We start from the raw sequence: 12,534 nt of genomic DNA, 5'->3' as shown, positions 1-12,534 counted from the left end.
CTCGCCACTTCAGTAGTAATAGCCAAGGTGAAATCCTACCCTTCACCAACATAACCTACCCCGACAAAACGCACATCCCGTTTCATTTATAAGAGGAAATTATGTCAAACCATATCTGTACTGAATTATTATGTATTTATTATGAGTTGAGTTATGGACTAATGTAGACCAAAACAAGTGGTCATGCTTACTACTAAATAACAATACCGAAGTAACTATTTGGTATCAAGATACACAACTGAATGTTCAGAAAAGCCGGCCCACCCACAATGCCGGGACTGAGTGAAACTGTGCAATACCAAAGGTAAACTGAGCCACCGCGCTGCGAAAAAAATACACCGTAGAACTAAGAGGCATGATCATCGTGTCAAGAACTACCTTATCTGACCTATTAAGACTGACGATCAAGCATCAGAAGAACTCCTCTTCTTTTCGGGAGGAGATCCTTGCCGTTCTTGATACTCTGGCTGCGACTGGGCAACCAAATCAAGGCCGATGACATCCGCGGCAGCCTCGTCGGAGAACTTGAGATCATCCTCTAGCTCAGTGTGCTCCTTAATCTTAAAAAAGATAACCGGGGCAGCAATTAAGAGAGCAGCGCCGAGCAAACCCCAGCACGAGGCAAACATGGTCATGTATGGCTTGTTGTTAAAGTCCATCCTACAAACTATGTTAGTATGTCTCATTTACTTGCCAAATAATACAGTGCACAACTTACGCCCACATCCCTGCCGCGCCGGCAGATTGAATTCCCTTGTAGAAACCAGCAAAATTGGCTAGTTTACGGCCGTTGTTGGATAGGCAGCCCATGAACCTATGAGTGGGTGAGCGTGGAGCTTGGGTACTGTGCCGTGATAACTTACCAGTAGGCGCAAGTTTGAAACGCAGCATCGTAAAAACCGTAAAACATGTACATAAACATTGGCCCGACAAAGCCGCTGCTAGTCCAATCCGTAGCTTCACGCAACTTCGAGGGATCCTCGGAGTGGACGTCCTCGCGGGTGTAGGTTCTCTGGAAGGCGTACCCACCTCCCCAGACGCCCATGGTGAGAGCGAACAACAGAAACCAGATGAGCTTGGCACGAGCGGGACGCTTGAGGAATTTTAAGTCCAAGATCAGGCCAAACAAAAAGGCACCAACCATCTGCATGGACCAGTACAAGATACTGTTGAGGGCTCGAGTGCGGACGGAGAAATAAGAACCGTTGATGGCGTTGAAGTGGTAGCCGTAAAACCAGTTACTAGCCAAGAACATGGGGAAGAACGTGATGATGTACCAGTCGCTCAGTAAAGTCTCGTATAACCCAATCAGTTCAGATTTCCAGGTAGGGTTCTTCATGGTGATAACTCGCGTGCCATCAGTTCGCACAATGTACTTTGAGTCTGCGAGACCCCAGGCGAGAATAAACCCGGCAACCATGAGAACCATGAAAGCAATATATGTCCCGTCGTTGACGTTGCCAGCATCCTTTTGATTTATGTTCTCACCAAGTGGGATCTACCGGACAGGCGAAAGCCTGTGGTTAGCCAAGAAAAATTTGAGCATACAGAAACATGACTTACCAAACCTCCAATCACGCCTCCCAGGTTGAAAATGATCCAAAAAATAGAGATGTATTTGCCCTTCTCGTGCTCGTTCGGGTAGCTCATCATGACAGCACCTTGGGCACACCACAGTAGACCGGCGCAAACACCCAACAACGCACCGGCAAAAATCAGAAAACCGGAATTTCCGTTGTGGTTGTAGGACAGGAGAGAAGCAACATAGAGGAAATAGCCAAAACCGCCGAACGAAATAGTCAATTGCAGGCCAATGCGATTAGCGATAGAACCGGCAAAGAAACCGACAACGGCAAAAGTACTGTATGTAGCCGTATTGGATTTACTGACGTCGGACAAGTTAAGTTGGCCAGCACCACCCAGACCTGTGACGGAATTGTACATGCCGGGACAGAGGAAACAAACAAAAGAAACCAGAATCAACTGGACTTGAGGAGAAGCGAAGTGAGGCAATTTCCAGGGACCAAGTTTCAAGGGCTTGTACATCCAGGGCTTTCCGACCACACTGTTGTCCTGAACAACTTCAGGATCGGCACTGCTCTCCGGAGCACCCTTCTCATTGGTGCTTGCCATTACGGCGATTATTCGGGAAACCAGGGAGTTTCCGAAACGTGAATGTTAAAAGATGAGGGGGGCGAACCAGGCGAGAAGCGGGAGAGAATAAATAACTTCCAGAAAAACGGTGGAAGACAGGAAAGGGGTATCAAACAAAGAGGCGAAAACAGAGCTGAAGACAGCAACCAGGGAGGAAGGAGGAATGTGAGCAACCGGAAGCCCAACAATGTGGAGAAGGGTATCCAAGAATTAAATAGAGACGAGATCACAAGAATGCCGATAGCAGTGAGAAAATTTATTAATAGGTGAGACAGCAACAGCTGGCAAGAGAGCAAAAGGTTCGACACCGAATCGAGTCTCTTATCACTAGGGTGTTGTTGGCAGCGATCAGGCGTTCCAGAGCGCGCGCGTTGTTTGCTGAGAGACACTGGATCCGGGGTAAAGACAGCAAGCAGTTGGTCCACGAGGAGACATAAATAGAGCAGACTCAGGACTTGGGGTTGTCGGATCAGGGTGATGAATCACAGACGATACGACCGAATGATTGTTATCTCAAGCGAAAGGGTTGCGTTGTGGAAGGAGAACGGTGGGATTGCTCAGTCCACCCAAGGCTGATAATTGATAAGGGCGAGGTCGAGTGAGACGGCTTCTGTGTTTGATCCTCTGGTTCACTGGCCCAACGGCTCGACTCCAATAGTCCACTGACCCCAGCGATGCAGAAAAGCCACGAGAAGGTCGCGTGCAAGGGAGTGGTGACAAGCTGCAGTGCGACCAGTGAATCGACCGGTTCCTCAGCGCCGGAACAGCCAACAATGAGCTGCAGAGATTTGGGGAGCTAAACTAGTGAACGAGACGGTAACATCGCTGGGCCCGATTTGGCCGGATGCGGGGAGCCGAATGATTACACTGTAGCACCAGCCCCAGAGCCCCGACTCCTGGCCCGCTCAGGAGCCAGATGCTAAGCGAGATGGAGCACCCAGCAGCCGGAAGCAAGCCGGATGTGCTGTCTGGCATAAAGACTTTCAGGACCCGAATTAATTGGCAATCTTCAAGCAATCTTGGAACCCTGAAAGGCTGCGAACCTCGGTCGGGTACGAGTAGTGGGGCAAGGACATGGGCGGTATTCACTAGTAATATGTATGTAATATGTGTCGGCTTAAGTTTCATGCTGTAACAGAGTGGTAATCAAGCTGTAACCCTCCCATGAGCACAAGGCTTATCTGTGGTTGAACGACAGTCCTTCTACTCTGCAGTTCACCCTCATCTTCTATCTGTAAGCTGTCAGGATTGTGTTTTGACAGCTGGGCTGAGCTTCTCCCCATTAACTAAAGATATACTTAATTATGCTGCCAGAATGCACTGGGTAGTGGAATTACTCATAAATCATTAACAAGTCCTAGCAATGGGCTCCAAGTATCTATGGTGACAGAACCAAGATCGACGTCACATCAACCTTGCTCACCTGTGGAATGAAGCAACGTTAGAATCGAGCTCCTTCACCTGGAATCACCCACTACCAATGTACTGTGACAATCCACATGGAGTCAGTCTCGCCCGTTACGGGTTTGTCCCGTGACGCTGTTGCAGAGCTTCCCGATCCTTGTCCGGCCTTGTGCTCCTCTATATACTTGCTGCCCCTCGGCATTCTGACATCTACCATCCTACGACATAACCAAGTCTTAGTTACTCAAACCCCACTCTACAGGCCTGAAACCCTATAGCTCTCGCTTTCAGAATCTGCGCGCGCTCTTCCGGTTCATCATGCCTGGCAAGACCGCCCCCCAGTCGCATGTCGTGAAATTCACGAACTGTCGGATTGTAAAAGGCGACAAGCTCATCGACCAAGACGTCTGGATTGACTCGACATCAGGAAAAATCCTACGGGATCAGGAGGCGTTTTATGGTCTTCATTTATCTCCCGATGAAGTTATCGACCTAGGTGGACGCATTCTTGCTCCGGGGCTCATCGATTGTCAGTTGAATGGTGCCCAAGGCTTCGACTTTTCAGTAATACAGCCCTCGAAGGATGAATATGATGAACGTCTGCGGGAAGTCAACAAATGCCTCGCCCGAACAGGAGTAACCTCCTACCTCCCCACTCTTGTCAGCTCAACTGCGGAAGTATATCACGAAGTTCTCCCTTCCCTTGGTCCAACGGGGAATACGCATCACCCAGAAGATGGCGCTGAGTCTCTCGGAGCCCACGTTGAAGGCCCCTTCCTCAGCCCTGGGCGCAATGGAGTTCATAAGACAGAAGTCCTCCGCGCAGCAGCGACGCCCGACGACCTGGTCGCCTGCTACGGCCGTGAGAACCTCTACGGCGACTCCAAAACTATCAGGCTGATCACCGCCGCCCCCGAGGTTGGCGAAATGCTTTCCAACATCCCACACATTGTCTCCCAGGGCATCATCTGTTCAATTGGTCACTCAGATGCAACATACGAACAAGCCCTCGCAGCCACCGACCAGGGCGCAACAATGGTCACCCACCTCTTCAATGCCATGCGCCCCTTCTACCACCGCAACCCAGGTATCTTTGGCCTCCTCGGTCAACAAAGCGAACACCCGCGCCGGCCCTTTTACGGCATTATTGCCGATGGCATCCACCTACACCCAACTTCCATCCGAATCGCATACAACGCCCACCCAGACGGCCTCGTCCTGGTCACCGACGCAATGAGACTATGCGGTCTCCCCGATGGTATTTACGACTGGACAAACGGTGAGCGCATCATAAAGACTGGCGCACGACTCACCCTCGAAGGTTCTGATAAGATCGCCGGTAGCTGTGCTACGCTCATTGAGTGCGTGAACAATTTCCGTCGTTGGTCTGGCGCTTCGACAGCACAGGCCCTTAATGCGGCCACGGCAACTCCGGCCCGCCTTCTTGGTATACAGGGCGTCAAGGGTACTCTAGACAGCGGCGCTGATGCGGATCTCATCGTCCTTAGTGACGAAAACGACTCGTATTCTGGGCGAACGCTGACAGTGGACCAGGTCTGGAAACGGGGGTCGAAGATCTATGATTCTGGTAAAGATTCCGCTTTGAGTTGAAGTTGCTTACTGCGTTTTTAGAGTGTGAAGATTTGTATCAACCAGTTAAGTATATCGGTGTTGGTTTATCTAAGACTGGAATGTATCATGCATGGTCTTGAATTAAAATGGACTTATACCTATAAATTTGTCATATAAAGCGGAATAGAATGAGCGACTTTGATTTTAGAGACGTTGTTAACTCAATGTATGTATTTTGAGGTAGTCTATATTCTCTTCCTTTCGTTTTCCTTTTATTTTTGCTTGTTTATCTATCTAGTATACCATACACGGCGGCGTCCTGAATGGCAGTATCCTGAATGAAATAAAATCGTCAATCATAAATCTCATAGCAAAGCTTGCTAAATAACCCATTTCTTTTTGGACATAGATTGGTGAGTAACTCCACCACTGCGTCTCCTCTTTCCAACTCGTGGGTTTTTATAACCTTTTCCAGTACTATAAACATGCTGCTATGTAAGGATGTGAAGGAATAAGGCGACGAGCTTTACAGCCTGGGCTGCTCGAGCTTCCAGCCTGCCTCCTCAGCAATCAATTCGGCAGCGCGCTCGCCGATAGCCAGCACCGTCAACATAGGGTTGACGGTGGGCATCTCGGGGAAGACACCAGCATCAGCGATGCGGACGTTCTTCAAGCCACGGATTCTTAGCTTGGGGTCGACAACAGCCATCGGGTCGCGAGTCACATCGCCCATCTTGGTCGTTCCAGCGGGGTGGTAGACGGTGTGCGCGACGCGACGACCATACTCGGAGAGTTCCTCGTCAGACTGCACCTTCGGCCCAGGGGCGACCTCGCGCTTAATCCAGTCTTTGAAGGGCGATTGCTTAGCGATTTCACGAGCTGCCTTAAGGCCCGTGACAATAGTAGCGGCATCGTAGCCTTCAGGGTCTGTGAAGTAACGGAAGTCCAAGGCTGGCTTGATATTTGGGTCCGATGAAGTCAGATAGAGACGGCCACGTGAGCGAGGGCGGGGGATGTTGGGAGTCATGCAGAAAGCATCAACGGGAGTGTCATATCCTAGACGCGACGTGTTGAGACAAAATGGGATCTGGTAACAGTGCATCATAACGTCGGCAGCGCGGCCGTCATACCCAGCAGCGTTGGGTACTTCGCGCCGCAGGAAAATGCCTGCGTCCGAGTCCATGGTCGTTTGGTTGGGGGGAACTGGCTGGTTGAGCTCCCACAGGATAATACTCTCCGGGTGGTCGATCAAGTTCTCGCCCACACCAGGAATGTCCTTCACAACCGTGATTCCAAGAGAGGCCAGCTGCTGCTTGGGCCCTAGGCCGGAGTGGAGAAGAAGCTTAGGTGTATCCACGGCACCAGCGCAGATGATGGTCTCCTTCTTAGGTTGGAGAGTGTGCTTCGCACCTGACTGTAGGGTAATATCAACCCCAGTGACGGTGTCGCCATTCACATTGACACGAGACACCCAGGCGTTGGTGAGGATGGTTAGATTGGGACGCTTCTCCTCGCCGCGGAGGATCGGGTGAATATAGGCGACACTGGCGCTGCTACGGCGGCCATCGTCGGGGTTGTATGAAACCGAGAAGAAGCCAACGCCTTCTGTTAATTGACCTTTGGAACGAATTTCCTTGTTAAAGTCGGGGATGACGGGAATGTTCATTGCCGTCGAGCAGGCTTGGATCCAGTCCTTGCACAGCTGGTTACGGTGTCGGTCGTGGACAGGCTGAACGGTGTTGCGCAGGCCATCAAGAACGCGAGTGAAGGTCTCAAAGGACCACCCTGTGCACCCCTGGCTTTCCCATCGCTTGCAGTCATACTCAAACGGACGGAACGAGATCAAAGTGTTGTGGCTCGAGCAACCTCCTAGAACCTTTGCGCGAGAGTGGCGGATATGGCTGTTACCTACTAAAAGTCAGCTTCTCCTGCCATCGAGATCCTGAAGTTTCTAGGGGCAACCTACCCATTGGTTGCTCAACAGTCGGGTAGTCGTAGTCCAGCTCGCCCCCCAGCAGATTGAGCCACTCCTTTAGGTTAAGGACACGGTCATCCATGTAGTCGCTGGGACCAGCCTCAATTAGCAAGATGCGCTTGTTCGGCAAGTACTGGGCTAGGCGGCTCGCGATAACGCAGCCTGCAGTACCACCTCCGACGATCACATAGTCGTAGGCGTTGACGTCGCTTGCGGGGAAATCGTTAGTGGTGGCCATGATGAATAATGGGAGGGGTAGACGTGGATGCACTGGGGAGGAAAATCAAGACGCTTAACGGGAAGAGAAGACCGTGGGTAAGAGCAGAAGAGAGCAAAGACGAGGACCAGAGGTGAAGCGAGCCATAATATAAATCCTTTGATTCCATGAATTTTTTTCTCCACCGCCATCAAAGACACACGAGTCCGCGCCGCTCTAAGTCGGAGAATCTTACCAGTGGATCCATTCTCCTGCCACCCATTCATTCACTCTAACCTTTGGAAGTCCGGCTTCACATCGTCAACACTTTGCCTCAAAGCAGCTTTTTAAGTCAGACCGGTTCACAAACATTACTCTGGACTTCTTTCGCACAACATACTTGCAGCAATGCCTGCTCACGTCAGGCTCACTCCTAGTGCAAACAATTGTAGCCTTATCGTCGACTGCCGAGTCGACGTCATTCCACACGTGGGACGGCGCTAAAGAGACCCACGATCCTCTCTAAACACAGAAGAGTTTATAAAGGAAAACAGACGCTAGAAGGACGGTTATCCGCAATCGGTCCAATGATGCTTTTCCTATGGCCTGTTGCGGTTTAGTTGAAGCCTCAAAAGTCTCACCTCTGGATGGAGTTTCCCACTCGGGCACCGCAATTCGGCCTTCAAGCCAGCCAAGCAATGAATAATCCATACCGGATGAAGTAAAATTATTCAAGGTGACCCAGCAACCTGCATGTCCTCCCGAGTTTCATCCAGAACCGCTGTCCGCGGGCTCCGGCATTATTATGCCCATCATGCCATACACCTCAAGATACGTCCACCGTCCAACCACTAGATAGCTACTTCGGCAGCGGCCTTTGAGTGTCTGCAGACTGACAACGGTTCGTTTTTTCTTTTCTTATTTTTTTTTTTTTAATTCTCCCCCCATCGAGAGGCAAAACATCGGCCTTCTTGAGTTGAGTTGGCGGTGTGCTTCACTGGTTGTGGTGGGGAGCGTGGGACCGTTTTTCCAGATCCATCGGAGTTACGGGCCTTGTCGTCTTCCTCGAGGGGCGCAACAACTTAGCTTCATTTAGAGAGATAACTAAACTACCTTGCCCGATACTTCTGCGCATTTATCTTTTTTCCACCCGTCTAGGCTTTCACCAGCAAGAGGCTGCAATCATAAACTGCCATGGCCCCTTCCCTCCGCCCGCGCCAGCTCTTCTACGACGGCAAGCCGCAGCAAGCGTCGTCTGGCCACACCTTTCACTCCATCAACCCTGCCGATGCAACTTCTTTGGTTGAACTTCCCATTGCCTCACAATCAGACATAGATGCTGCTATTGCATCTGCAGACCGTGCGTTCCCCTCATGGTCACAAACCCCGCCGATTGCTCGAGCCCGTATCCTTCAGAAGGCTGCGGCCCTTCTCCGTGAGCGCAACGATGAAATCGCTCGCGTCGAGACCTTAGATTCCGGAAAGGCTTTCTCAGAGACGAGCACTGTTGATGTTGTCACGGGAGCCGACGTACTTGAATATTATGCGAACCTCGTGGGTGGCGGTGGACTGAATGGCGAGACTACTCAGCTTCGAGAGGAGGCTTGGGTGTACTCGAAGAAGGCTCCACTAGGAGTTTGTGTCGGAATTGGGGCGTGGAACTACCCTATTCAAATGTACTTTTCACTCCTAGCATTGTGGAATGGGACGAGAGGCTAACCCTTCATAGTGCGCTTTGGAAATCAGCCCCGTGCCTCGCTGCCGGAAATACCATGGTTTACAAACCCAGCGAGTTCACCTCTCTCCACGCCCAAACCCTCGCCGAGATTTATAAGGAAGCCGGGCTCCCAGACGGGGTCTTCAACGTCGTGTATGGTGCAGGCGATGTTGGCTCTTATTTAACTTCTCACCCGACCGTCGCTAAGGTCTCCTTCACTGGCCAGGTCTCGACTGGAATGAAAGTTGCTGGATCTGCAGCCGGAAATATGAAATACAGTACTATGGAGTTAGGAGGAAAGTCGCCGCTGCTTATTCTTCCGGATGCAGATGTTGAAAATGCTGTTGACGGAGCCATGATGGCCAACTTCTACAGCACTGGTCAGGTCTGCACGAACGGCACGCGAGTCTTCATCCCTAAATCCATGAAGAAAGACTTCGAGTCTCGTCTTCTCGAGAAAATGCAATATATTCGGCCAGGCCAGCTGTTTGACGAGAGCACCAACTTCGGGCCCCTTAGCTCGGCCGTTCACCAAGAAAAGGTCACTGCTTATATCCGTGGCGGCATTGAGAAGGACAAGGCTACTCTCCTGTACGGCGGCCTTGGCAAGCCTTCCCTTCCAAAGGATCTAGAAGCAGGTTTCTGGGTTCGCCCGACGATTTTCACTGATTGCACGGATGATATGCGCATCGTCAAAGAAGAGATATTTGGGCCCGTCATGTCTATTCTGGCCTATGACACAGTTGAAGAGGCAGTAAAGCGCGCGAATGCCACAGAATTAGGTCTTGCCGCTGGAGTTTTCACCAAGGACCTCAACCTCGCTCACCGCATTATCGATCAGCTTGAGGCTGGTATTACGTGGGTGAACACTTGGGGTGAGAGCCCTGCCGAGATGGCGGTTGGTGGATGGAAGAAGAGTGGACTTGGTGTTGAGAACGGCCGGAAGGGTATTGAGGCTTGGGTACGCAATAAGAGCACTCTGGTTGAGATGGGCAGTGCTGTTGGAACAGTTTTCGCTAAACTGTAAGCACCAATGCTCTACCCGATATTTCTGTATGTATGTACAGTGCCATGCCACTTAGACTTCTCATAAAAATAAATTTTAAGAACTTCTATCTTCTATCTGATATATTTGCCTAGAAATTTTTGGCTGAAAGTTTGTTGTTTCCATATCTGCGCTTGCATCTGCATAGCACGATACGATATAGGGACCCAAGCAGCAAACATAGTAAGTTTCAGTTTTATTGTCATCTCTTGCTAACTTTGCATTGATCGCTGGTGTTTCCTGCGACTAAAGACGACATCTCTGCTGGCCTGGGCTGCTGCTGCTTAGTACAGACCAATTTTTCTCTTTCTTTCTTTCTTTCTTTTTTTTTTTTTTTTAAGACTATATGATAATGAGCCCGGTGATGAGTAGGTTTAATTCGTGCCAGTCTTTATGGATCTGATCAAGTAAATCTTTTGAATCTGCGTACTTCATTTCTTATTCATAGAATATGCTCGCTGAAGCCTTTTAGAGGTCAGTAGCTAGCAGCACATGCAATAAACAACATCTGTTTCTAAGGTTATTAGAATATTAACATATCCCACTTGATACTAATAACTACAAATAGATATAAAACATACTTCACAGCACAAACAGAGAATATAAATACATATCTTATTCACCTTTGCCAATCTATAAGCTACTTCTCAGAGTAGCAACCAAAATACTATACTATGCAGTCAATCTATGATCGTAAGTCTAGTCACATTCGTATGCAAAATTCAAGACAAAGTTTCTTAGACGAAGGCCAATTTAGAATCTGAACTCGTTCCAGCAAGTCAATAACGCATAAATCCAACTCCCCAGTGTCCGTCCATCATACTAGTGAGCCTTCATTCTCTCACTCATACGGTCAAATATCAAATCGTTTTTCAGAGTTGCGTCTAACCCGCCCACAGCCGAGTCTACCATACGCGAAGACATGCTATCTGGGGTGAGCTCCTCGTCTTCGAAAGTCTGCCTGAGATCCGTATTGATCCTCAGGTCTTTTGACGTTTGCTCTGATGGGGGAGCAGGCGCAAGCGCTTGAGGCTTGTCCACCGCCATTAGAGCCGGGACATAGGTCCTAGGTCGGTAGACGAGAGGAGGTCCTTGAGTGCGGGCATCTGTTCCGGATTTCTCGATAGATTCGAAGTAGTAGACGGTCTTTACTTTAAGCTCCAGTGTCGCATCACGATCACATACAATCAAGGGATGTTGGTGCAGTTGAAGGGACGAAATGGTCCACATGTGGTTCACACCACCCTCAAGGCCTTCTTTGATGGCCAATGCTTTGTGAGCGCCGGTTGCCACTATCACAACCTCACGTGCCTCCATGATGGTTCGAATACCCACAGTTAGCGCCATTCGAGGCACTTGGGCCATGTCGTCGTTAAAAAATCGAGAATTCGCTAGTATCGTGTCGAAAGCCAATGTCTTGACGCGGGTGCGGCTATTGAGAGATGATCCTGGTTCGTTGAATGCGATGTGCCCATCAGATCCCACTCCGCCGAGGAAAAGCTCGATGCCACCATAGCGAGCAATGCGTGCTTCGAATGAAGCACACTCAGAGGCTAGATCCGCGGCATTGCCGTCAAGTATGTTAATATTCTGCGGCGGAATATCAACATGGGAGAAGAAATGCTTGTACATGAAGCTATGGTATGATTCAGGATGATCGCGGGGGAGCCCAACGTATTCATCCTATATTGTATCAGTCACTAGGCATCTTCTTTTAGCATATAAGGCTGTCGGCCATACCATATTGAACGTCACAACATGTTTGAATGAGATTTCCCCAGCTTTGTGGCGTCGGACCAAGGTTTTGTAGATGACTTCAGGGCTGCTTCCAGTTGGAAGGCCAATAACGAATGGATTGCTCACGGTAGGCTTAAATGTTTTGATGCGACCTTGAATTGAGCAGGCGAGATGTTAGTGATGTGAGTCTTGACCAAAATGTAGTACCATATATGAGTGGGATGGATATCATACTGATGATATAGTCAGCGATGTACTCTGAAGCCTGCAGAGATGTATCGCGGATGATAACCCTCCTAAAAAAATAGTAATCACATTTTTAGCAGATGTGGGCAGGGTTAGACAATCAGTCCGGACACAATCATACATGATGACAAGCTTCGAGACACTACGTCACCGAATATTGAAAGTCGAGATCAGAATGGGCGTGGGACACAGATAAATAAAGTACAGGTTAGTTGTTGAACAGGAGTGTGACAGATGGTAGTATAGCGAAGGTCCGGGAAAAGCGCAAAGAAAAAAGATGGACATACAGGATCATGAGGCAGTATAAGAACGTTTAAAAGGTTCAACAACGTAGTGGCCAAACCACTGCGTCCGCGGCCTCAACCCATGGCTCCGTTGCAATTCCCAGTGAATCCATGTTCTGGGTCAGTCTTTCCGGTGGAGCGTGACACTACGTTGGACTGCTACTGGTTGTCTTGCTATGAATTCACCTTCTTGTTCGAGTTGCG

At 49.6% G+C, this 12,534-nt stretch overlaps 5 protein-coding genes across 5 annotated transcripts; 2 read left to right on the top strand and 3 right to left on the bottom strand.

Moving 5' to 3' along the window:
• Window positions 1-404: 404 nt before the first annotated feature.
• ASPVEDRAFT_124639 (unc-93 family MFS transporter) lies at window positions 405-2,133 on the bottom strand (the record flags this gene model as incomplete). Its single annotated transcript, XM_040806203.1, has 4 exons — window positions 405-660; window positions 719-814; window positions 864-1,498; window positions 1,564-2,133. 4 exons carry the CDS (start codon window positions 2,131-2,133, stop codon window positions 405-407), a joined length of 1,557 nt encoding a protein of 518 aa, XP_040663505.1.
• Window positions 2,134-3,876: 1,743 nt separating this feature from the next.
• ASPVEDRAFT_49695 (N-acetylglucosamine-6-phosphate deacetylase) lies at window positions 3,877-5,169 on the top strand (the record flags this gene model as incomplete). The annotated part of the gene is made up of 1 exon (XM_040814204.1): window positions 3,877-5,169. The coding sequence occupies one exon, from the start codon at window positions 3,877-3,879 to the stop codon at window positions 5,167-5,169; it is 1,293 nt and encodes a 430-aa protein (XP_040663504.1).
• Window positions 5,170-5,656: 487 nt separating this feature from the next.
• Window positions 5,657-7,343, bottom strand: ASPVEDRAFT_79432 (GMC family oxidoreductase; the record flags this gene model as incomplete). The annotated part of the gene is made up of 2 exons (XM_040816688.1): window positions 5,657-7,038; window positions 7,097-7,343. 2 exons carry the CDS (start codon window positions 7,341-7,343, stop codon window positions 5,657-5,659), a joined length of 1,629 nt encoding a protein of 542 aa, XP_040663503.1.
• Window positions 7,344-8,495: 1,152 nt separating this feature from the next.
• On the top strand, window positions 8,496-10,045 carry ASPVEDRAFT_124694 (uncharacterized protein; the record flags this gene model as incomplete). Its single annotated transcript, XM_040806210.1, has 2 exons — window positions 8,496-8,977; window positions 9,031-10,045. 2 exons carry the CDS (start codon window positions 8,496-8,498, stop codon window positions 10,043-10,045), a joined length of 1,497 nt encoding a protein of 498 aa, XP_040663502.1.
• Window positions 10,046-10,603: 558 nt separating this feature from the next.
• ASPVEDRAFT_184816 (putative glucosamine-6-phosphate deaminase) lies at window positions 10,604-12,378 on the bottom strand. The gene is made up of 4 exons (XM_040808931.1): window positions 12,168-12,378; window positions 12,035-12,096; window positions 11,804-11,952; window positions 10,604-11,746 (listed from the first exon to the last, which is right to left on the bottom strand). Coding segments are annotated over exons 1-4 (1,074 nt in total). The 5' UTR covers window positions 12,170-12,378; the 3' UTR covers window positions 10,604-10,885.
• Between the last annotated feature and the right edge of the window lie 156 nt (window positions 12,379-12,534).

The sequence above is a fragment of the Aspergillus versicolor genome (assembly GCF_001890125.1).
Source record: "Aspergillus versicolor CBS 583.65 unplaced genomic scaffold ASPVEscaffold_2, whole genome shotgun sequence".
Lineage (NCBI taxonomy): Eukaryota > Fungi > Ascomycota > Eurotiomycetes > Eurotiales > Aspergillaceae > Aspergillus > Aspergillus versicolor.
This window is presented reverse-complemented; position numbering and strand designations above follow the sequence as displayed.